The 22,686-nt window shown below is 43.4% G+C and overlaps 1 protein-coding gene across 3 annotated transcripts; it reads left to right on the top strand.

Moving 5' to 3' along the window:
* Window positions 1–265: 265 nt before the first annotated feature.
* Window positions 266–22,644, top strand: LOC111974613 (WD repeat, SAM and U-box domain-containing protein 1). 3 transcript variants are annotated; one of them, XM_024002495.2, is made up of 13 exons: window positions 266–310; window positions 424–504; window positions 791–1,210; window positions 2,904–3,091; window positions 4,247–4,333; window positions 6,593–6,686; window positions 7,359–7,392; window positions 7,564–7,604; window positions 7,703–7,809; window positions 8,532–8,558; window positions 9,851–10,036; window positions 20,002–20,136; window positions 22,036–22,644. In XM_024002495.2, the coding sequence occupies exons 3-13, from the start codon at window positions 813–815 to the stop codon at window positions 22,185–22,187; spliced, it is 1,449 nt and encodes a 482-aa protein (XP_023858263.1). In that variant the 5' UTR covers window positions 266–310; window positions 424–504; window positions 791–812; the 3' UTR covers window positions 22,188–22,644. The 3 variants fall into 3 exon arrangements, with proteins under 3 accessions (XP_023858263.1, XP_023858256.1, XP_070303251.1); XM_024002488.2 differs by lacking the exon at window positions 266–310 and having other exon boundaries at window positions 492–559; XM_070447150.1 differs by lacking the exons at window positions 266–310; window positions 20,002–20,136 and having other exon boundaries at window positions 492–559.
* Window positions 22,645–22,686: the final 42 nt, after the last annotated feature.

The following is a 22,686-nucleotide window of genomic DNA, read 5'->3' as shown; positions in this document are numbered from 1 at the left end:
TAAGGATGTAAAAAATGTATTGACAATTTCTGGATTATTTTATTTCAGCTCATGAAACATGGGACCAACACTTGGTGCGTTTATATTTTTGATCAGTGTATCAGTATCGACAAGGCCTATTGATTAACGAGACTCACTATTTCTCGTATTATTTTGTTCTATAATTTGCCATTTACCTTGAAACATTTTATTTTCTTACACTGTCTCAATGGGTCACTACGCTATAAAAAGGATATTAAGTGCAATGGCTCAGGTCACTCTTGACGTCGAAACGTCAGTCACCTGCCRGCATCCTGTACAATGGATTAAAGTGAGCTAAAATAACATTTCTGCTWTTTTTGTTAAGTGCTCCAACTCCTTTCGAAAGAGTCAATTGGATATTTGATAAACATGTTTGTAAATATAAGGACATTTCTTACCTAGGCGACCTACTGCACATTAACCTAACAACTTCCAGTGTCACGTGTTGAGCAATCGGTCATGAGGTTTAATTGTGTACGAAAGGTAAGCGCCACCTGTCACCAACAGCACAAGGTAGGCTGATAACAGATACAGAAAGGTAAGCGACTGTTTTCAAAGATTTATAGTTTTAGATTTGGTAATATTAACAATATCAGTAATAAAACGCTTTAGTTTGATTTAACACCTGCACACATGAAAGTAGTACCTACCTACCTGATTTTGGTTTATTATTCTATATCCAGTGATGCCTACAGAATGTTGGTTCCGTTAATGSCTGTGTGTTTTGCGCCACCTAGTGTAAGCTAAGGATGTTCACTTTTATTTACAGGAAGAACATCTACGGTGACAAAATGGTGTCATTAATCTGCACGCTCCAGGACCATCGAGATGAAGTATATTGGTGCGCGTTCTCCCCCACARTACTGGCGACTTGCTCCGGGGATAAGACCATACGCGTCTATAATACCAATGACTTCTCGGAGTTGCCGTTTTCGCCTCTGTCAGGCCATCGCTATGGAGTTCACTGCTGCAGTTTCAGTGTATGTGGCACCTACCTGTTCACCTGTTCCACAGACGCTTTAACTATCATTTGGAGTATGGCAACAGGTGAGGTAACGACAAAATTTGAACATCCTGGAGGAAGCCCAGTCAGGGTGTGCTCACTGTCTCCCGACTCCTCTCTCCTGCTGTCAGGGGCATCAGATGGAACCTTGGCCCTTTGGGATTTACACACTAAGAAATTACGCAAGTAGGTTATAGATCATGAGACAAATCCCTATATTGCATTGTACCAGTCAAACGTTTGAACACCTACTCATTCAAAGGTTTTTCTTTACTTTTACTATTTTCTACATTGTAGAATAATAGTGAAGACATCAAAACTATCAAATAACATGTATGGAATCATGTAGTTACCAAAAAAGTGTTCAACAAATCAAAATATATTTGAGATTCTTCAGTGGCTCCCCTTTGCCTTGATGACAGCTTTGCCCACTCTTGGCATTCTCTCAACCACCTTCATGAGGTAGTCACCTGGAATGCATTGTAATGAACAGGTGTGCCTTGTTAATAGTTAATTTGTGGAATTTCTTTCCTTAATGCGTTTGAGCCAATCAGTTGTGTTGTGGGGGGGGGCGGGGTAATACTGAAGATAGCCCTATTTGGTAAAAGACCAAGTCCATATTATGGCAAGATCAGCTCAAATAAGCAAAGAGAAACGACAGTCCATCATTACTTTAAGACATGAAGGTCAGTTAATCCGGAAAATGTCAAGAACTTTTAAAGTTTCTTCAAGTGCAGTTGCAAAAACCATCAAGCGATATGATGAAACTGGCTCTCTTGAGGACCGCCACAGGAAAAGAAGACCCAGAGTCACCTCTGCTGCAGAGGATACGTTTATTAGAGTTAACTGCCCCACAGATTGCAGCCCAAATTAATGCTTCACAGAGTTCAAGTAACAGACACATCTCAACATCAACCGTTTAGAGGAGACTGCGTGAGTCAGGCCTTCATGGTCGAATTTCTGCAAAAGAAACACCACTAAAGGACACCAATAAAAATAGGAGACTTGCTTGGGCCAAGAAACACGAGCAATGGACAGTAGACCGGTGGCAATCTGTCTTTTGGTCTGATGAGTCCAAATTGGAGATGTTTGGTTCCATCAGCTGTGTCTTTGTGAGACGCAGAGTAGGTGAACGGATGATCTCTGCATGTGTGGTTCCCACCGTGAAGCATGGTGGAGGAGGTGTGATGGTGTGGGGGTGCTTTGCTGGTGACACTGTCTGTGGTTTATTTAGAATTTAAGGCACAATTAACCAGCATGGGTACCACAGCATTCTGCAGCGATACGCCATCCCATCTGGTTTGGGCTTAGTGGAACTATAATTTGTTTTTCAACAGGACAATGACCCAACACACCTCCAGGTTGTCTAAGGGCTATTTGACCAAGAAGGAGAGTGATGGAGTGCTGCATCAGATAACCTGGCCTCCACAATCACCCAACCTCAACCCAATTAAGATGATTTGGGATGAGTTGGACCGCAGAATGAAGGAAAAGCAGCCAATAAGTGCTCAGCATTTGTGGGAACTCCTTCAAGACTGTTGGAAAAGCATTCCAGGTGAAGCTGGTTAAGAAAATGCCAAGAGTGTGCATAGCTGCCATCAAGGCAATGGGTGTCTACTTGGAATAATCTACATTTTGATTTGTTGAACACTTTTTTGGTTACTACATGATTCCATATGTGTTATTTCATAGTTTTGATGTCTTCACTATTATTCTACAATGTGGAAAATAGTAAAATAAAGAAATACCCTTGAATGAGTAGGTGTGTCCAATCTTGAATGAAGCATTATATTGCTTGTCCTCGTTGCTCCAACCTAATAAGTGTATATAGGCCTACTCTTTAAAATGGTACGTCATATTCCAATGTTCAACTTCCCAGATCTAAGGCCGTGACAGAGGCCACGGTGATGGCGTGCTGCTTCGCTCCGTGTGGTCAGATGTTTGTGACAGGATGTACATCTGGAGATATCAAAGTGTGGGATCTGGACACGAAGCAGCTCTATGCAGAGAGGGATGCCCATGATATGGGGGTGACCTGCTGCCATTTTGCACCCCAGTTTGACATTGGTAAGATGAGCACAGCACAGTTACCTCATTACCTGATCCTCTCCTTACGTCACTGTTCTCTTCAACAAATTGGGATAGTGCCCAGTTGAGGTATCATGTGTAAGAAAAAAAACACATACAGTACTGGTCCAAAGTTTGGCAGCACCTACTCATTCAAGGGTTTTTCTTTATTTTTACTATTTTCTACATTGTATAATAATAGTGAAGACATCAAAAGTATGAAATAACACATATGGAATCATTTAGTGACCAAAAGTGTTAAACAAATCAAAATATATTTTAGATTCTTCAAAGTGGCCACCCTTTACCTCGATGACCGCTTTGCACACTCTTGGCAAATTCACATTTGCAGCAGCACAATAACCTAAAATACAAGGCCAAATATACACAAGTTGCGTACCAAGACAACATTGAATGTTCCTGAGTGGTCTAGTTAAAGTTTTGACTTAAATCGGCTTGAAAATCTTTGGCAAGACTTGAAAATGGCTATCTAGCAATGACCAACAACCAACTTGAGCTTGAATAATTTTTTAAAGAATATTGTGAAATATTGTACTTTCCAGGTTTGCGAAGCTCTTAGACTTACCCAGAAAGACGCACAGCTGTAATTACTGCCTAATGTAATTCCAACATGTACTGTATTGATTCAGGGGTTTGAATACTTATGTAAATTAGATATTTCTATATTACATTTTTAGTYCATTTTTGAAAATTGCTAAAAACATTTTTTGACTTTGTCATTACAGGGTATTGTGTGTGTAAATGAGTGAGTGAAAAAATTWATTTATTTCCTACAGTCTTTTTAACTCATCTTTATCAAAGGTAAATTATGATTAGATTATGATTAGACGTTCCACCCGCTCTTAGCTAATCATTTATTAAACTGGTGAAACATTTATTTAATCTTTCATCAACCATTAACATGAGTTCCTATTATCAATGCAATCCATTTATGATTGTCAGAGTTGAATTCTAGAAATTGCCTGAAATGTATTATCAATGTTGCCCAGCACTTCAAATGATAGGCAACAACCATTTTTGTCCTCCTATTGTGATGGGTTTTTATTATGAGGGTTATTGCCTGGTTTGTAAACAAGTTAACCATATTATTCTGATGGAGGGCCAATGTGCTGGGTTTGTTCCTCTGCTCCACAGATTTCAGTTCGGTGGAGTTTCGATTGGCCTCCTGTGGACAGGACAGTCAACTGAAGGTATGGATCGTATCTCAGCATGGTGCAGCAGGTAAGCTGGCCTGGCCTCCATTCACCCCAGGCCGTCTCTCTCTCTCCCTTCTTTCTTTTCTCTCTCTTCTTTCTTTTCTCTCTCTTTCTCCTTTCTCTCTCTCTCACGGGAATAGATAGAGAGATAGGGAACAGCATCAACAACCTTGAATTATCTGCACTGAATAAAGTAATTGCATTAGTGTTTAGAACAAACCGCATCAGTGCTGAAAATAATCCTCATTAATAATAAATTGTTTTTCAGTCATATCAGATTTGACAAGAGACCAGCAAGGTTGTGTGTGTGTGTGTGTGTGTGCTCTTGCCTGGGTGGTTGTGCTTGTATTAATAAATGTATCCAAACATTGTTTAAAGTGTGTTTACAGTATTTTCAACACATACTAGTTAGGGTCCAATATGCTGGTCTCTGTTCTAGATGTGTGTATATATACAGTACCAGTCAAGTTTGGACACACCTACTCATTCAAAGGTTTTTCTTTATTTTTACTATTTTCTACATTGTAAAATAATAGTGAAGACATCAAAACTATGAAATAACACAAAAAAGTAGCCACCCTTTTCCTCGATGACAGCTATGCACACTCTTGGCATTCTCTCAACCAGCTTCACCTGGAATGCTTTTCCAACAGTCTTGAAGGAGTTCCTACACATGCTGTGCACTTGTTGGCTGCTTTTCCTTCACTCTGCGGTTCAACTCATCCCAAACCTTCTCAAATGGGTTGAGGTCGGGTGATTGTGCAGGCCAGGTTATCTGATGCAGCACTCCATCACTCTCCTTTGTCAAATAGCTCTTACACAACCTGGAGGTGTGTTGGGTCATTGTCCTATTGAAAAACAAATGATAGTCCCACTAAGCCCAAACCAGATGGGATGGCGTATCACTGCAGAATGCTGTGGTAGCCATGCTGGTTAAGCATGCCATAAATTCCGAATAAATCACAGACAGTGTCACCACCCCACCAGCTCCTCCATGCATCACGGTGGGAACTACACATGAGATCATCCGTTCACCTACACTGCTTTTAAAAAAGACACAGCGGTTGGAACCAAAAATCTCCAATTTGGACTCATCAGACCAAAGGCCAGATTTCCAGCGGTCTAATGTCCGTTGCTCGTGTTTCTTGGCCCAAGCAAGTCTCTTCTTCTTATTGGTATCCTTAGTAGTGGTTTCTTTGCAGCAATTCGACCATGAAGGCCTGATTCACACAGTCTCCTCTGAACAGTTGATGTTGAGTGGTCCTGAATGGCCTGATAGCAGGCTTTGTATTAGCCTGGAATAGGGGTGGGCAACATAAGTCCCACATTTTTGTTGTTGTTGCCCAACCCTGCTCTGGAAGGTGGTGATGGATGGTCTTGTCCTGTCCTACTTGTATAGTACAGTACAGGTCGTGACTTACCTGTTGCTGTGGAAACAGCTGTTCCTGGGTGAGCTGTGTGTCCAAGGTGGTGTTCCACATGGATGTGTTGTGGTGCCATTGTCCTCGAGCAGCAGACACAGGACACTGAAGGGAGCACACAGAAACACAGGGAATGAAACCAGCAAACACGTACCTCTCACAGGCTGCAGAATAGGRCGCCTGCTGCAAAGTACGGGCCCTGGTGCTGTGCCTTGCCTGGTTATTGTTCCACATTCACAGGAAATTGTCTTTTGCAGATGGGCTTAGCCGCATGGGTGGAATTTTTATAGTCATCATTTTTCAGTTCTCTTTTGTGTCAGTAACCTTTCAATTCAACTGGCATTCTACTTCTGCTTCCTGTAGCCGATGTGTTATTATTCATGCGTTTCCTCCTTAATTGTCCTGTAGCGCTTTTCTTTTTTTTTGTGTTTTAGAAAGAAAGAAATACGTTTTTTTTWAAATCTGTATCTCTTCATTCACTGTGAATTGTAATAGCCACATGGCCGTCACTACTTACTCAGCCTGTAAAGGCTCCATTAAAAAGAAGCAATTAGTGATTTTGAATGACTTGCCAGCAGGGAAAAAATGTCACGTAGATAAGATAAATTTGAAAAAGGACAACAGCCTTACCACAGTGCTCAGTTGTCAACCTGCAAACACGATGTGGCATTACTGAATTGGAATGTAGTGTGTGTGTGTAGCCAAATCCTAAATGGACAGTCAGTTGTTAATCCAACTGTGTTTGTGGTCAAGGGAAGGATTGCAGGGATGGTCAGAGGGGTGGTCAGTGTGACACACAGTCAGTGGGGTGTGGGTGGCGAGGTCTTCTCTACATGAGGTCTTTGTGTGTTATTGATTCCCAGCCTGTGAGATGAAGCTGCTCCACACTCTGACTGGCCAGTCGGCCCCTGTGCTATCCTGTGCCTTCTCTTCTGATGGTGAGCTGCTTGTCTCAGGGTAAGACCATCCGTCCTCCATGTATGCTCTGATGTTAATCCTCTCATGACCCTTAACCCTAACCATAGCTCTGGTCCAGGGCGTTTTGTGCGGATTGCGAGCTGCGTGAACACCCTGGACCAGAGCTATCCTAACGCAAGCCGCACGAACGCCTTAGACTAGACCCACTTGGCACACACTGGTTGAATCAACGTTGTTTCCACATCATTTCAATAACATTACGTTGAACCAACGTGGAATATGCTTTGACGTCTGTACCCAGTGGGGACTACCCTAACACTCATTTTGGCAGAGCCTTAATGCTACTCTAGGGTACTTATAGGAATAATTACAGTCATAGCATCACTGTAATGTAAGGTGTGACCAAATAATTCTATACATCCCTATTCAGTAGGAATAAGCCTCTGTTGGTATTATCAGGCTGCTTTTAAATACTGCTGTTTTCCTATTGGACCACTAGGGGTCTCTACTCTGTTACAACATTCTGCTCTGTGAGTGAGGCTTCAATCTCATTCATGCTCGTGTTTGTTTAGTGTAGTAGGAGTTTTTGCTTAATTTCTGCACATAATGGGAAAATACAATTGTTTTATGTGTGATTGTTTGTTTGTATCTTGTACTGATGAGCTGTTGGAAGAAAAAAAAATGTAATCACTCTTACGTTTTCTTCAACAGCTCAGTGGATAAAACCGTGACTGTGTACAATGCGGTATGTAAAACACAATCTTGGGTGTGGTCTTAGTAAGTTGTTTTGCTTTTTAAACAGATATATCCGTCCACACTAACACCACTGTTTTCCGCGTACAAATCACAGTCTCTAAACAGTGAGAAATGCCAGACATTCTTCTTTGTCAATGTTTGTTTATCTCTTCCTTTGTAGAGCGATGGAGTCCTTCTTCACACTTTGAAACGGCATGAGAGGTACCAGCATGACCTGCCTGTTACTCTCTGACGTTATATAACTCACTGGAATTGTATGCATCAAAGACACTGAATTCCTGTGCCCCTCCCCCTCTTAGCTTTGTGACAGCCTGTGCCTTCTCTCCAACCCTGCCCTGGATGGCTACTGGCTCCATGGACAAGAAGGTCAACGTGTGGAGGATAGCAGATAGAGATAGCGGGCAGGGTAGGTAGTAGCCTGCTGTACTCTAATGTACCACTCAAAGCCCAGCAGCCATTTTGTGTGAGCCAGACAGCCAGTTCCATAGGGAGTGTAGCCCCAGTGGGAGAGGCTCCTCTGGGAGAGCTGGAGGAGGAGTACTGTGCCTGCTGTGCTGACAGGGCCAGACTCAAGCAAAGTAAAAAAAGATAGAGGAAGATGTGTTTCCAATGACATCATCAACCAATTTGTAGACAATTTGTAGGCAATTGGTTAAAATCACATGATGCACACCCATGATGTCATTGGAAACACTTATCTTCTATATTTTTTTTTACTACAAAACATAGAAACGGGCCATTTTCACATATGTTGATGTTGGGGTGGTGCTGGAGATGATGAATAGGAATGACCCTTTAATGGTCATTAGCAGGCTGGCTCTGAACCTAGGTGACGCGATCCATAATGGCCTCGTCTAACCTCTAAGCCCCACAGTGCCACACTTGCAGAGGGCACAATGGAGAGACCGAGAGAAATCAGATGAAATGTCTTAAACACATAAACACTCAAGAAATGAAGCCGTGTCTTCAGACATCAGGGGGCCAAGCTAGACTAGAGTATTCAACAGAGGGTTTCCTTCTGAGAGTAGGCACGTTGACAGAGCACATTCCAAGCTCTCTCTCTCTCTTGCTCTGTGTACACAATCTCCTTTGAAAGTGATTCATCTTGTGTTTTCTTGTGACTTCTAGCTCAATCCAGGAACCCCTCATGCCAAGGTAAGAACACACAGGAAAATGTCTTATCATTCGTTCCAGTGCATGATGGGACGGTCAGGAGCAGAAGTCTCCAGATACTGCCCACAGATGCTGATCTTTGGTTAGTTTAGCATTTTCCCCACTAATGGGGTTAGGATTAGGGGAGCTGATCCTAGATCTGTACGTAGGGGAAGCATCACCCTGGAGCTGGAGCCAGATACTGGGCCAGTAAATGGATAAGATGTCTGGAGGAAGCATTAAAATAAACGATGATGACTTGTAAAGTGACAGATGATGATGAGGAGCCAGTTCAAGAGTGGAACCTTTCCAGATAAAAAAAGAACCCTCTCTTGGCAGAGCTTCCCTAACCCCCCAGTCAGCTAGGCTCCCAGAAGCTTCAAGGATATTGACATGACCTTCCCCTGAGTCCCAAATAGAGTGCACTACGTTTGACTAGGTCCGTAGGGTGCCATTTGGGATGCAGGCTCAGATTCCTATCTCTGTGGGACTGTGAAGGGGGAGGTGTTACCGTGCAGGCAGATTTGATAAGAGGACACTTACTGTTCTGGTGCGTTTTGGTTGATAGTGTTGCTGCTGTTTCACATAACATCATTAAGCTTCCGTTCACATGTTTGCTTCTGAGAGGGAAATTCAGTGGGGAAGTCAGTGGTGGTGTTATTTTGGCCAGGGGGGCAAGGAAACGATTGTGAATGACTGGGATAACAGATAGCGAGAGATGGAGGGTGACGTGAAGGGAGCAAGAGAGGTGAGGAAAAGCAAACAATGCCCCGTTAATGTGAAATAGCTCCACTAGTCCCCACTGTTATCACTCAGCTGCTTAATGATAAACACTCCATGCTTTACATTTCCTACGTGGTGCCATTAGCAAGCGCAGCACACAACACCGTGCATTTTATCTTAGCGATACATGGAAAAATGATAGCCGCTCGCACAATGTCATGTGAAGGTTGCCTCTGACGAACAGTGTGCCTGCAAAGGCCAGAAAAACACAACCTTGTCGGGGGGAGGGAGACTCCGTAGCTGATAAATATTCCCAGGGCATGCAAATGTGATTTTAAAGCACTGTTGATAAAAAGAGGATGTATCGTTTGGTGACAGGTTAGGAATCACTGGTTGGTCATTTGCTATCAGCACCGATGGAGGGTCTTTGTGTGGAATGTGTGGGATGTGTGGTATGCGTTTGTAGGGATCTGATAAGTACTATTGCAGGAGATGGGCGGGGGTGAAGGACTCGAGGAGGGGGCATGTGGGAAGGCCCTTCCTCCCTTCCTGTGTTTGTGTGTGTCCCACAGGAGCAGGAAGGAAGCTGTCAGGTCACTCCAGGCTGCTGGTGAGCGACTGGTCCGAGGAGGATGTGTTGGCCTGGCTGAGTGAGGAGGGTCTGGAGGAGCTGGTCACCACCTTCACAACCAACAACATAGACGGCCCTGAGCTGCTCTGTCTGACCAAGGAGACCCTGGCCTCAGAGCTGAGCGTTGGTAAGGACATGGAATTCACAACTAGGGTTGCAAAATTCTGGTAACTGTCCCCAAATGACCAGATTTTCCAGAAACCCGGGTTCAGTGTTTCTCCTATATATTTTTTTGCAATGCAAAGGTGGTGTATGGGGGGGGGTACTTTTTTTTATAGAAGGAGTTTGAGAAGAGCTGACAGGAAATGTTGCAGCGTGAAAGCTAATTTCCTGTAATTCTACACATTTCGCAATGGCTAATTCTGTATTCTTATGCTCAAACATTATAACCAAATCAATGGGGGGCCCTAATCAGGGATCCTAAGCATGTGCTCGGTCGATAATCCAGCCATGCCAAAAATACTCCTAAATTCATTTTATTTATTTATTGAATCATTTTAGCTTTTATTTTGGTGATTTGTAGTTCTCAAAGATTATATCTATTTTTTTATTTTTATTTACATATATAGGTAAATTATATTTTCTCCAAACTTTCTGACTGCTTTTAGTCATTTAAATTTACACTGAAAGCGTTTTTTCCATCCAGATTAATTTAGTGAAAAATGTGGGTGTGGCGGCAACAATTTAACAGCGGTGCAGCGGGGAAACACTGCGGGTTGGAAGATTCCCGGAATCAGGACATCCAGAATCCTCCAACTATGATTTCTGTAAATCCCTTTTGCCACCCTACTTACAACACAAAGATTTAAGGCATGTCTAACCAGGGGCGCCGCCAGGGGTTTTGGGCCCCATGAAAATATATCACATTGGGCCCCACCACCACAGGCCACACCAACCCTGCACAATTGCTGTAACCACACACATCCAGAACCCAATCGACCCAGAACCCAATCGACCCACCCAAAGCTTTAAATAACTACCTTTGCAGGCTTGCAACTCTCTTGTAGTCTATCTTGTAGTCTCAGTATATTTACTGTACGATATTTACTGACAGTGAGCTGTGAAAATACAACACTGTGCAGACATGCATGCAACATTCTGCATACAGTGGAATTCACTATTTGATGCAAGACTGATACCCTCTATAAGAAATGTGCTAAAGGCCATATTTTACAGTCTAAATGTAATTTTAATGGTACAATTCTTGAATGGAAAGTTCTCTTAACATGAATGAATAACTTAAATATAACTTAAATATACATTAACCTCTTCAATTCAAATAATTAACGTTATCATGCCTGTGGGCATCGTGTGTAGTGATCCAATATCCATAGCCATGCCATTTAACAGTTATCACTGGCGCTTACTCGCCAAGAGCGAGCCTTCTTGCTAGCAAAGTCACTGATCAGCTTGTTTTTCAACATCCTTACTTTGTCTCTTTCTGTGCACCTTCTCTCATTTGCTCCATCCTCATCATCTGCATTTAATTTAAAAAAAATATATATTTAACCAGGTAGGCCAGTTGAGAACAAGTTCCCATTTACAACTGCGACCTGGCCAAGATAAAGCAAAGCAGTGCAACACAAACAACAACAGAGTTACACATGGGATAAGCAAACGTACAGACAATAACACAATAGAAAAATCGATGTCAGTGTGTGCAAATGTAGTAAGATTAGGGAGGTAAGGCAAATAAATAGGCCATAATGGTGAAATAATTACAATTTAGCATTAATACTGGAGTGATAGATGTGCAGATGATGATGTGCAAGTAGAGATACTGGGGGGCAAAAAAACAAAACAATATGGGGATGAGGTAGTTGGGTGTGCTATTTACAGATGGGCTGTGTACAGGTACAGTGATCAGTAAGCTGCTCTGACAGCTGATGCTTAAAGTTAGAGAGGGAGATATAAGTGTCCAGCTTCAGTGATTTTTGCAATTCGTTCCAGTCATTGGCAGCAGAGAACTGGAAGGAAAGGCGACCAAAGTAGGAGTTGGCTTTGGGGATGACCAGTGAAATATACCTGCTAGAGCGCGTGCTACGGGTGGGTGTTGCTATGGTGACCAGTGTGCTGAGATAAGGCTGGGCTTTACCAAGCAAAGACTTATAGATGACTGTTTAGCCAGTGGGTTTGGCGACGAATATGTAGCGAGGGCCAGCCAACAAGAGCATACAGGTCGCAGTGGTGGGTAGTATATGGGGCTTTGGTGACAAAACGGATGGCACTGTGATATACTACATCCATTTTGCTGAGTAGAGTGTTGGAGGATATTTTGTAAATGACATCGCCGAAGTCAACGATCGGTAGGATAGTCAGTTTTACAAGGGTATGTTTGGCAGCATGAGTGAAGGAGGCTTTGTTGCGAAATAGGAAGCCGGTTCTAGATTTAATTTTGGATTGGAGCTGCTTAATGTGAGTCTGGAAGGAGAGTTTACAGTCTAACCAGACACCTAGGTATTAGTATTTTTTATTTTTATTTTTTTAAATTTTTTTCCCAATTTTCGTGGTATCCAATCGCTAGTAATTACAATCTTGTCTCATCGCTACAACTCCCGTACGGGCTCGGGAGAGACGAAGGTCGAAAGCCGTGCGTCCTCCGAAGCACAACCCAACCAAGGGTTCTTAACACAGCGCACCTCCAACCCGGAAGCCAGCCGCACCAATGTGTCGGAGGAAACACCGTGCACCTGGCCCCCTTGGTTAGCGCGCACTGCGCCCGGCCCGCCACAGGAGTCGCTGGAGCGCGATGAGACAAGGATATCCCTACCAGCCAAACCRTCCCTAACCCGGGCGACGCTAGGCCAATTGTGCGTCGCCCCACGGACCTCCCGGTCGCGGCCGGCTGCGACAGAGCCTGAACCCAGAGACTCTGGTGGCGCAGCTAGCACTGCGATGCAGTGCCCTAGACCACTGCGCCACCCGGGAGGCCGTTGTCCACATATTCTAAGTCAGAACCGTCCAGAGTAGTGATGCTAGGCGGGCGGGCGGGTGCGGGAAGCAATCCGTTGTGGAGCATGCATTTAGTTTTGCTAGCATTTAAGAGCAGTTGAGGCCACGGAAGGAGTGTTGTATGGCATTGAAGCTTGTTTGGAGGTTAGTTAACACAGTGTCCAAGGAAGGGCCAGATGTATACAGAATGGTGTCGTCTGCGTAGAAGTGGATCAGAGAATCACCAGCAGCAAGAGCGACATCATAGCTATATACAGAGAAAAGAGTCGGCCAGAGAAATGAACCCTGTGGCACCCCCATGAAAACAGCTGCACAGTACTGTCTTTTATCTATGGCGGTTATGATATCGTTTAGGACCTTGAGTGTGGCTGAGGTGCACCCATGACCAGCTCGGAAACCAGATTGCATAGTGGAGAAGGTATGGTGGGATTCGAAATGGTCGGTGATCTGTTTGTTAACTTGGCTTTCGAAGACTTTAGAAAGGCAGGGTAGGATAGATATAGGTCTATAACAGTTTGGGTCTGGAGTGTCTCCCCCTTTGAAGAGGGGGATGACCGCGGCAGCTTTCCAATCTATGGGAATCTCAGACGACACGAAAGAGAGGTTGAACAGGCTAGTAATGGGGGTTGCAACAATTTCCGCAGATAATTTTAGAAAGAGAGCGTCCAGATTGTCTAGCCCAGCTGATTTATAGGGATCCAGATTTTGCAGCTCTTTCAGAACATCAGCTATCTGGATTTGGCGGAAGGAGAAGTGGAGGGGGCTTGGGCAAGTTGCTGCGGGGGGTGCATAGCTGTTGGCTGGGGTAGGGGTAGCCAGGTGGAAAGCACGGCCAGCCGTAGAAAAATGCTTATTGAAATTCTCGATTATTGTAGATTTATTGGTGGTGACAGTGTTTCCTAGCCTCAGTGCAGTGGACAGCTGGGAGGAAATGCTCTTATTCTCCATGGACTTTACGGTGTCCCAAAACTTTTTGGAATTAGTGCTACAGGATGCATATTTCTGTTTGAAAAAGCTAGCCTTAGCTTTCCTAACTAACTGTGTATATTGGTTCCAGACTTCCCTGAAAAGTTGCATATCGCGGGGGCTATTCGATACTAATGCAGTACGCCACAGGATGTTTTTGTGCTGGTCAAGAGCAGTCAAGTCTGGAGTGAACCAAGGGCTATATCTGTTCTTAGTTCTACATTTTTTTTGAATGGGGCATGCTTATTTAAGATGGTGAGGAAAGCATTTTTAAAGAACAACCAGGCATCCTCTACTGACGGGATGAGGTCAATATCCTTCCAGGATACACGGGCCAGGTCGATTAGGAAGGCCTGCTCGCTGAAGTGTTTTAGGGAGCGTTTGACAGTGATGAGGGGTGGTCGTTTGACCGCGGACCCATTACGGACGCAGGCATTGAGGCAGTGATCGCTGAGATCCTAGTTGAAATCAGCAGAGGTGTATTTAGAGGGCAGGTTGGTCAGGATGATATCTATGAGGGTGCCCATGTTTACAGATTTAGGGTTGTACCTGGTAGGATCCTTGATAATTTGTATGAGATTGACGGCATCTAGCTTAGATTGTAGGACGGCCGGGGTGCTAAGCATATCCCAGGTTAGGTCACCTAACAGTACGAACTCTGAAGATAGATGGGGGGGGCAATCAATTCACATGGTGTCCAGGGCACAGCTGGGGGCTGAGGGGGGTCTATAACAAGCGGCAACAGTGAGAGACTTATTTATGGAAAGGTGTATTTTTAAAAGTAGAAGCTCGAATTGTTTGGGCACAGACCTGGATAGCATGACAGAACTCTGCAGGCTGTCTCTGCAGTAGATTGCAACTCTGCCCCCTTTGGCAGTTCTATCTTGACGTAAAACGTTCTAGTTGGGGATGACATTTCTGAGTTTTTGGTGGCCTTCCTAAGACAGGATTCAGACACGGCTAGGACATCAGGGTTGGCGGAGTGTGCTAAAGCAGTAAATATAACAAATTTAGGGAGGAGGCTTCTGAAGTTAACATGCATGAAACCAAGGCTTTTACGATTACAGAAGTTAACAAATGAGAGTGCCTAGGGTGTAGGTGTAAAGCTGGGGGCTACAGGGCCTGGGTTAACCTCTACATCACCAGAGGAGGAGTAGGATAAGGGTACGGCTGAAGGCTATAAGAACTGGTCGTCTAGTGCGTTGGGACAGAGAATAAAAGGAGCAGATTTCTGGGTGTGGTAGAATAGATTCAGGGCATAATGTACAGACAAGGGTATGGTAGGATGTGAGTACAGTGGGGGTAAACCTTGGCATTGATCGACGATGATAGAGCTTGCATCTCTGGAGACACCAGTTAAGCCAGGTGAGGGGTGTGTGACAAAAGAGCTATCTAAGGCATGTTGAGCTGGACTAGGGGCTCTACAGTGAAATACAGCAATAATAACTAACCGGAACAGCAGAAGAAAAGGCATATTGACATTAGAGAGAGGTATGTGTAGCCGAGTGATCATAGGGTCCAATGAGCAGCAATAGGTGAGTCAGGGAGCTGTTCGGTAGTCGCTACTATGCTAGGCGAGCGGAAGGCACGGCGTTCAGAAAGCTAGCGGGCCGTGGCTAGCAGATGGGTCATTGGTACTGCCGGCACTGTCTTTCACCTCTTCCTCCACTTCCACACTCCTCCCTGACAAAACTGTATCACTTGAAGAGGGTCTTGGCTCTGTAGAGTGTGCTTGATGCATATGATAYTATATCCTATAATAMAATACCATTTGTAATAACATCATAACCAAAATTTCAGTTGCTATTTCAGTGACTTTGTTGACTTAAATTAACTACATGCACCAAGGAAAAAAATTAAACCGCACTGAAAACTGCAGAATATTGACCCAAATTACCTGCAGTTGCGTATTACCACCTATAGATGTCAGTAAACTACCATATTTCTGTCTGCATCAAAGCCATGGAGATTTTCCTTGGCCATATGATTTGAAGGTATTATTTTAACATTGGCTGTCACTTATACAGACTGAGTCACTCAATGCTTCAAACTGTTCAGCATCCAATACAGACTATAGGCTGTTTTTGTTTCATATAATGATCATTATGTGGAAAAATAATTTGTGTTTGAATTCTTATCATTGAAAAGGGTTGAATCATTTCATTTTTTTCATAATAATAAAAAAATTTATTCCCACCGACTATGCCAACTGACATGTCATTCAACACAATGCTGCTCACCTCCTTTTTCAGTTGGGAGTAGGGCTGGTTCAGGGGTATGGGGATGGGGAGACAGGGCTGCTGAGCCTGAAGCTGCATCTGTTGGGCCTGGCACCAGGCAGGGGCAGGGACAACTGATTTAGTATGAATATCTTGCTAAACCTTTGCCTGCGTTGATTAAATGTCAGCTAAAAGAGGAGTGAAATGTAAAKACTCAGAATTTTCTGTGAAGATATTATGTAACTAATGTTAAGGGAGCAAAAGTAGCCTATTTCACTATGTACTAAGCTGACAGGTTAATTTTCACCAGTCACAGACTACACCCACCTTTCTTTGTGAAAAATTGGGTGACAGAGTGTCGCCCTTTCTTTTCTCTCCTGTTTTTTCTTTCTTTTTGTTTTTGTAAAGCAGATTTTTCTTTAGGAAGCTGAGACATGATGCTCACTCCTCACTCGCAATTCACTGCTAGCAAGTACCGTTCACACCTGGTTTGGGTGCAGGACCATGTAAATAGAGGGTGTGAAAAAGAAACCGTTTAGTTTTATTAGTACATTGTAAATAAAATATTATATTAATGATGAAAGGTTAATAATTTAATATTGAAAAAAAATTACCAAATGTTCCCCCCCATGCGTCGCCCCTGTGTCTGACCTGTGACCTGGCATCTCCATTCCTCATTAGTAATGAAGGGACCCAGGAGTAGATACATAGGATTATTCTGGATTGTGCAATTCTGTTGGAATGGAATACATGCCACAGAGGCTTTTATCTGTCTTCTAATATCCCCACAATGCTCCCAAAATCAAATTGTAATCTGCTTTGAGGCTGCCAAGCTGTGACATTACTACTTCCAAAATGTCCCATTGGATATTACTTGCTTATATAATTTGCTTCAGACAATTTCCCATCAGCCATCAGATGACCTTAGATGTTAAAATAGTTTGGACAGGACCTAGTGTCTTACATTTTCTATGGCATTTTCTATGGCACCTCAACCATCAATGTTAGAGAGAAAATGATATGTTTACTCTGTGTCTTCACGGTGATATGATTGAAATAGATAGTGCCATAAAGACTATAGTTTTCTGAATCCGTATTAATCATTACCAATGAATCATTACTGAGGAAGCAATACATTGCTATGAATCCCCTTTCCTTTCTGCTGTCCACACTAACCTACTTTAGGATTTCCTGAAGATGCTGTTTGTGGAGACAGTGAAATAAATGAGATTCTTCACCACATCTCTGTGGAGGAGGGTTCTCAAACTGGCAGAACCCTTCCCAAAAAGTTTATCTATTTTATTGTTGGACATAAAAGACTGTAAAAACACCAAGTGATTTTAATTTTGGAAATCTGTTCCAAAGTATTCCCACGCATAATAGAAAGATACTGTATATGTAATTGTATAGAAATATAAGCAAGGTTTGAAATTATACATTTTTTGGTAAAATATATCTGTTTTGGCTTCTTGCGGTCAATATGAAGTCTCCAAATGATTTGTAATTATGTTCCGGCCCCCTGACCATACGCTCAAGACAAAAATTGTCCCGCGGCTACAACCTAGTTGATGATCCCTGCTGTAGGGCTTTAGGGAGAATTCTGTATCACACCCACAGAGAGAGAACAGCACCTCAGTGCATCACAGTAGGACATGTGTTATCTCTAGGGACTAGCTCTTCTGGTACTACAACTCCCATCTACAGCAAACATCAGTCCGCTGCATTACAGGTTTATGGTGGTTTGTCAATGTATCCCAATGTAGTCTTGGTCCTGTGATTGTCAATATGCAAACTGTGAGGGTAAGTTACAAAGTGTATTTTGCAAGCAATCATGATTGTCACCTCATTTGCTGCAATGCAGTCACAAAGAAAGATACTGTAAATATTGCTCAGAGTTGAGCAATTCCCTTATCCACATTAGCTAATTGTATGTCTAATGGGTTCAGCAAGTCTGATTGGACGTACACATTTTGATTGAGCACTTTTCCCCACTGGGATTTGACCTTTTGTGATTGCACTGCCCGATCTATCTATAGTGCTGCATCTGCACTGAGTTTCCTCCAATCACATTGGTTGAGTTTACTCCCCACAGTCTCATGGGGCCCCTGATTGCAGGTGCTGGCTAATTAACTCTACCGAGACACTAAAGTCATCATGACCTAGTGCCATAATCTCACTGATATGTGGCAGGTGGTGGGGTTTCTGTCTTTCACGCCACCAATACAGTTTTCTGTCAGTTCCTAGCCTAAGCGCACGTGGGTGTGTGTGTGTGTGTGTGTTTGGATCTGTTTCCCTTGAGCACCAAGTCACTAGGCAATGGCAGAACCCTGATTAACAAACAGAGCATTCCATATGTAGGAGCAATGTCTTCCACAGGAAGAGGTCTGATTGGGTTGCTGCTAGATGGTGTGAAGTTACGGTAAAAAAGTTGTATGTTCAGGTCGCATCAGGGAGAATTTTAGCTAACCCTAACCCTAGCTGTATACCATCCAGTCAAAACCGTCTGATTGGGGAGATGATCATTCTTTGGTATACCTCCCGGACCCTGTCGAACTGCCTGATAATGAGGCCGTTTTCAGACTGCAGCTCAGTTCTGCTCCACAGAGGCCCTAAATGAATCATCTACAATGCAGCCAAGGGCAGGAGGCAGACGTCATTGTGTCTGGGACTCTGTTTCACCATGCCAGAAAGGTGGCGTGCTGCTCTAATAAAGGTGGCCTACTGGTACCTGCTGTCGACATACTGGCACCCACCGGAGAACCACAATTCTCTGGCCCTGGAGATGCACTATTCAAACCTATTCCATTGGGTAACTGTAGGCTTTAGGAGTTACAATTCTGTCGAGCAGCGGTTGCTTTGCTGTGCCCTAAGTGATAGCGGACATCTTCCTGGCAACCATCTCTCTTCCTGTGGAACATTCCAAGTTCCAACACCGATCATCAGGGATGACGTTCAGTTGCCTGCTGCTTTTGAAAAGCAGAGCTTTAAAACCGTCTACAGGCTTTGAATCATCAGTATTACCCTTTGTTTCTGTGAAGATGGGTGAAGGAGAATCCCAGTCAGATTTATGCATCTGTCTCTTATCGGGGTAAACCAGAAGAAAGGATTGCACATTTTATTGAACGGTAGATGCTGTCATTCCCGTGAAATTGGGTTTCCTAGCACAGATAATGAGGGCTTGTTTATGGAAGCACTGACACTGGCAGTTCCTCAGCTTGGCTTTACCCTTCACCAATGTCCACACACATGCTGTGTTAATTTCTTGGGAAATGTACTACTACCACAAATAACCATAAATATGACTTATCTATACAGGCCCAGACAATCAGAATGCGTTTTCACTCACAAAAGGGCTTTATTACAGACAGAAATACTCATCAGCTGTCCGGGTGGCTGGTCTCAAACAGTCCTGCAGGTGAAGAAGCCGGATGTGGAGGTCCTGGGCTGGCGTGGTTACACTTATAGGAGAGAAATTAACATTCAATTCTCTGGCAACAGCTGTGGTGGATATTCCTGCAGTCAGCATGCCAATTGCACGCTCCCTCAACTTGACACATCTGTGGCATTGTGTTGTGGGACAAAACTGCACATTGTAGAGTGGCCTTTTGTCCCCAGCACAAGCTGCACCTGTGTATTTACATTTTTTTATTTAACCTTTATTTAACAATTGAACACTCCCAGCACAAGGTGCACCTGTGTAATGATCATGCTGTTTAATCTGCTTGTTGATATGCCACACCTGTCAGGTGGATGGATTATCAAAGAACCCAGAAATGTTCCATAATGCACAAATTTGTGTACAACATTTAAGAGAAATAAGCTTTTTTGTGCATTATGGAACATTTCTGGGTTCTTTGATTTCAGCTCAGCTCTTGAAACATGGGACCAACACTTTACGTGTTGCGTTTTATATGTTTGTCCAGTATAGTTTTGTATGTTGCCATTGTTTTGCTAGAGTCGGTGGGTCTCCGTGGTAAAGTCCTGAGGAAGGTGGAAGCTCTGAAGGCAGAGTTGACCGGACTAGACGCCCCAGATGAGTTCCTCTGTCCAATCACCAGAGAGGTGATGAAGGACCCTGTCATTGCTGCAGGTGAGGGAGAGGGCATAAAAACATCTGTCTCAAATAAGCTGCGTATTTTTTGGTCTTTTGACCAATCCGATCAGCTCTGAAAAATCTTACTTGAAAAGATCTGAGATTTGTCAAGACTAATTAGTGGAAAAAATATCCAAATTGGGTTGCCGGTCTAAACGCAACCATACAGTGCATTCAGAAAATATTCAGACCACTTCACTTTTTCCACATTTTGTTATGTTACAGCCTTATTCTAAAAAATGGCCCTCCTACACACAATGCCCCATAATGACAAAGCAAAAACAGTTTTTTTAGACATTTTTGCAAATGTGTTTAAAAAGAAAAATGTAATATCAGATTTACATAAGTATTCATACCTTGTACTCAGTACTTTGTTGAAGCACCTTTGGCAGCAATTACAGCCTCGAGTCTTCTTGGGTATGACGCTACAAACTTTGGCACACCTGTATTTGGGGGGTTTCTCACATTCTTCTCTGCAGATCCTCTCAAGCTCTGTCAGGTTGGATGGGGAGTGTTGCTGAACAGCTATTTTCAGGTCTTTACAGAGATGTTCAATCGGGTTCAAGTCCGGGCTCTGGCTGGGCCACTCAAGGACATTTAGAGACTTGTCCCGAAGCCACTCCTGTGTTGTCTTGGCTGTGTTGTTAGGGTCATTGTTCTGTTGGAAGGTGAATCTTTGCCCCAGTCTGAGATCCTGAGCGCTCTGGAGCAGGTTTCATCAAGGATCTCTCTCTACTTTGCTTCGTTCATCTTTCTCTCGATCCTGACTAGTCTCCCAGTCCCCGCCGCTGAAAAACATCCCCAGTATGATGCTGCCACCACCATACGTCATGGTAGGGATGGTGCCAGGTTTCCTCCAGACGCGATGCTTGGCATTCAGGCACAAGAGTTCAATCTTGGTTTCATCAGACCAGGGAAATTWGTTTTTKATGGTCAGAGTACTTTGGGTGCCTTTTGGTAAAGTCCAAGCAGGCTGTCATGTGTCTTTTACTGAGGAGTGGCTTCCAGTTGGCCCCTCTACCATAAAGGCCTGATTGGTCGAGTGTTGAAGAGATGGTTGTCCTTCTGGAAGTTTCTTCCATTGCCACAGAGGAACTCTGGAGCTCGGTCAGTGACCATCGGGTTCTTGGTCACCTCCCTGACCATGGCCCTTCTCCCCCGATTGCTCAGTTTGGCCAGCTCTAGGAAGACTCTTGGTGGTTCCAAACTTTTAAGAATAATGGAGGCCACTGTGTTCTAGGGGACCTTCAATGCTGCAGAAATATTTTGGTACCTTTCTCCATATCTGTGTCTCAACACAATCCTGTCTTGGAGCTCTATGGACAATTTCTTTGACCTCATGGCTTGGTTTTTGCTCTGACATGCACTGTCAACTGTGGAACCTTTTATCTAGACAGGTGTGTGCCTTTCCAAATCATGTCCAATCAATTGAATTTACCACAGGTGGACTCCATTCAAGTTGTAGAAACATCAAGGATGATCAATGGAAACAGGATGCACCTGAGCTCAATATCGAGTCTCATAGCAAAGGGTCTGAATACTTATGTAAATAAGGTCTTTGTTTTTTATTTTTAATACATTTGCGAACATTTATAAAAACCTGTTTTCGCTTTGTCATTATGAGGTATTGTGTTTAGACTAAGAAAAAAAAGATTTAATCCATTTTAGAATAAGGCTGTAACGTAACAAAATGTGGAAAAAGTAAGGGGGTCTGAATACTTTCCAACTGCACTGTATACATGTCCTTGTTCGTCAATGCTAACGTAGCCCATTTGTTATTGTTAAAAAAAAATGACATCTGCACTGGTTCCTGCTCCAACTCACGTTATACTGTACGTAGCCTATAAAAGTAATTATGTCAATGTCTGATGTATAAAATGTGTCTGAAATCAACAGATGGATATTCCTATGAGAGAGAGGCCATTGAGAGTTGGATCAGCGCTAAGAACCGCTCCAGTCCCATGACCAACTTACCTTTACCAACCACTCTGGTCATGCCCAACAGAAGCCTGAAGACCGCTATTGGCCGTTGGACTGCCACTCAGTGATGGATTGGTGTACGAGTAATCAGTAATGCCTTACTCTGAAGCAGACTGTAAAATGAGGTCACCCAATTGTTTCCTATGAGAATACTCAGTGGTACATTTGATGATCAGGAAGTGTCATTTCACCATGTCACCATCTTGCTACATGGAGTTTTTGGAAACATTGCATGCGCAGTTTGAGCAACTCTAGGAAGTGACGGTGCAGACTAGCTCAGTGCTGCACCCTCTCATGGAGAACCTCAAGTTGAAGGCCAACCAGGTACTACAGGCTACCATTAGCAACTAAATGATCCTTAGAACTTTGTCTGTGTGTGATTTTTAAAGGAATTGCTTCAAAGACATACATCCAGTGAAATAGAAATCATGTACCATGATTGTGTTTGTGATTACTGACAATCAGTTCACTGCACAGTTCTATTACATACTTTTGATTAAACAAGGGTGATTATTCATGAATGAATGATATGTCGTTTGCCTGTGTGTGCCTTGTAAATGACTAGAT

This window comes from Salvelinus sp. IW2-2015, linkage group LG2 (assembly GCF_002910315.2).
Source record: "Salvelinus sp. IW2-2015 linkage group LG2, ASM291031v2, whole genome shotgun sequence".
NCBI classification, from domain to species: domain Eukaryota; kingdom Metazoa; phylum Chordata; class Actinopteri; order Salmoniformes; family Salmonidae; genus Salvelinus; species Salvelinus sp. IW2-2015.
The sequence above is the reverse complement of the archived record's forward strand: the minus strand, read 5'-3'. Positions and strand labels throughout refer to the sequence as shown.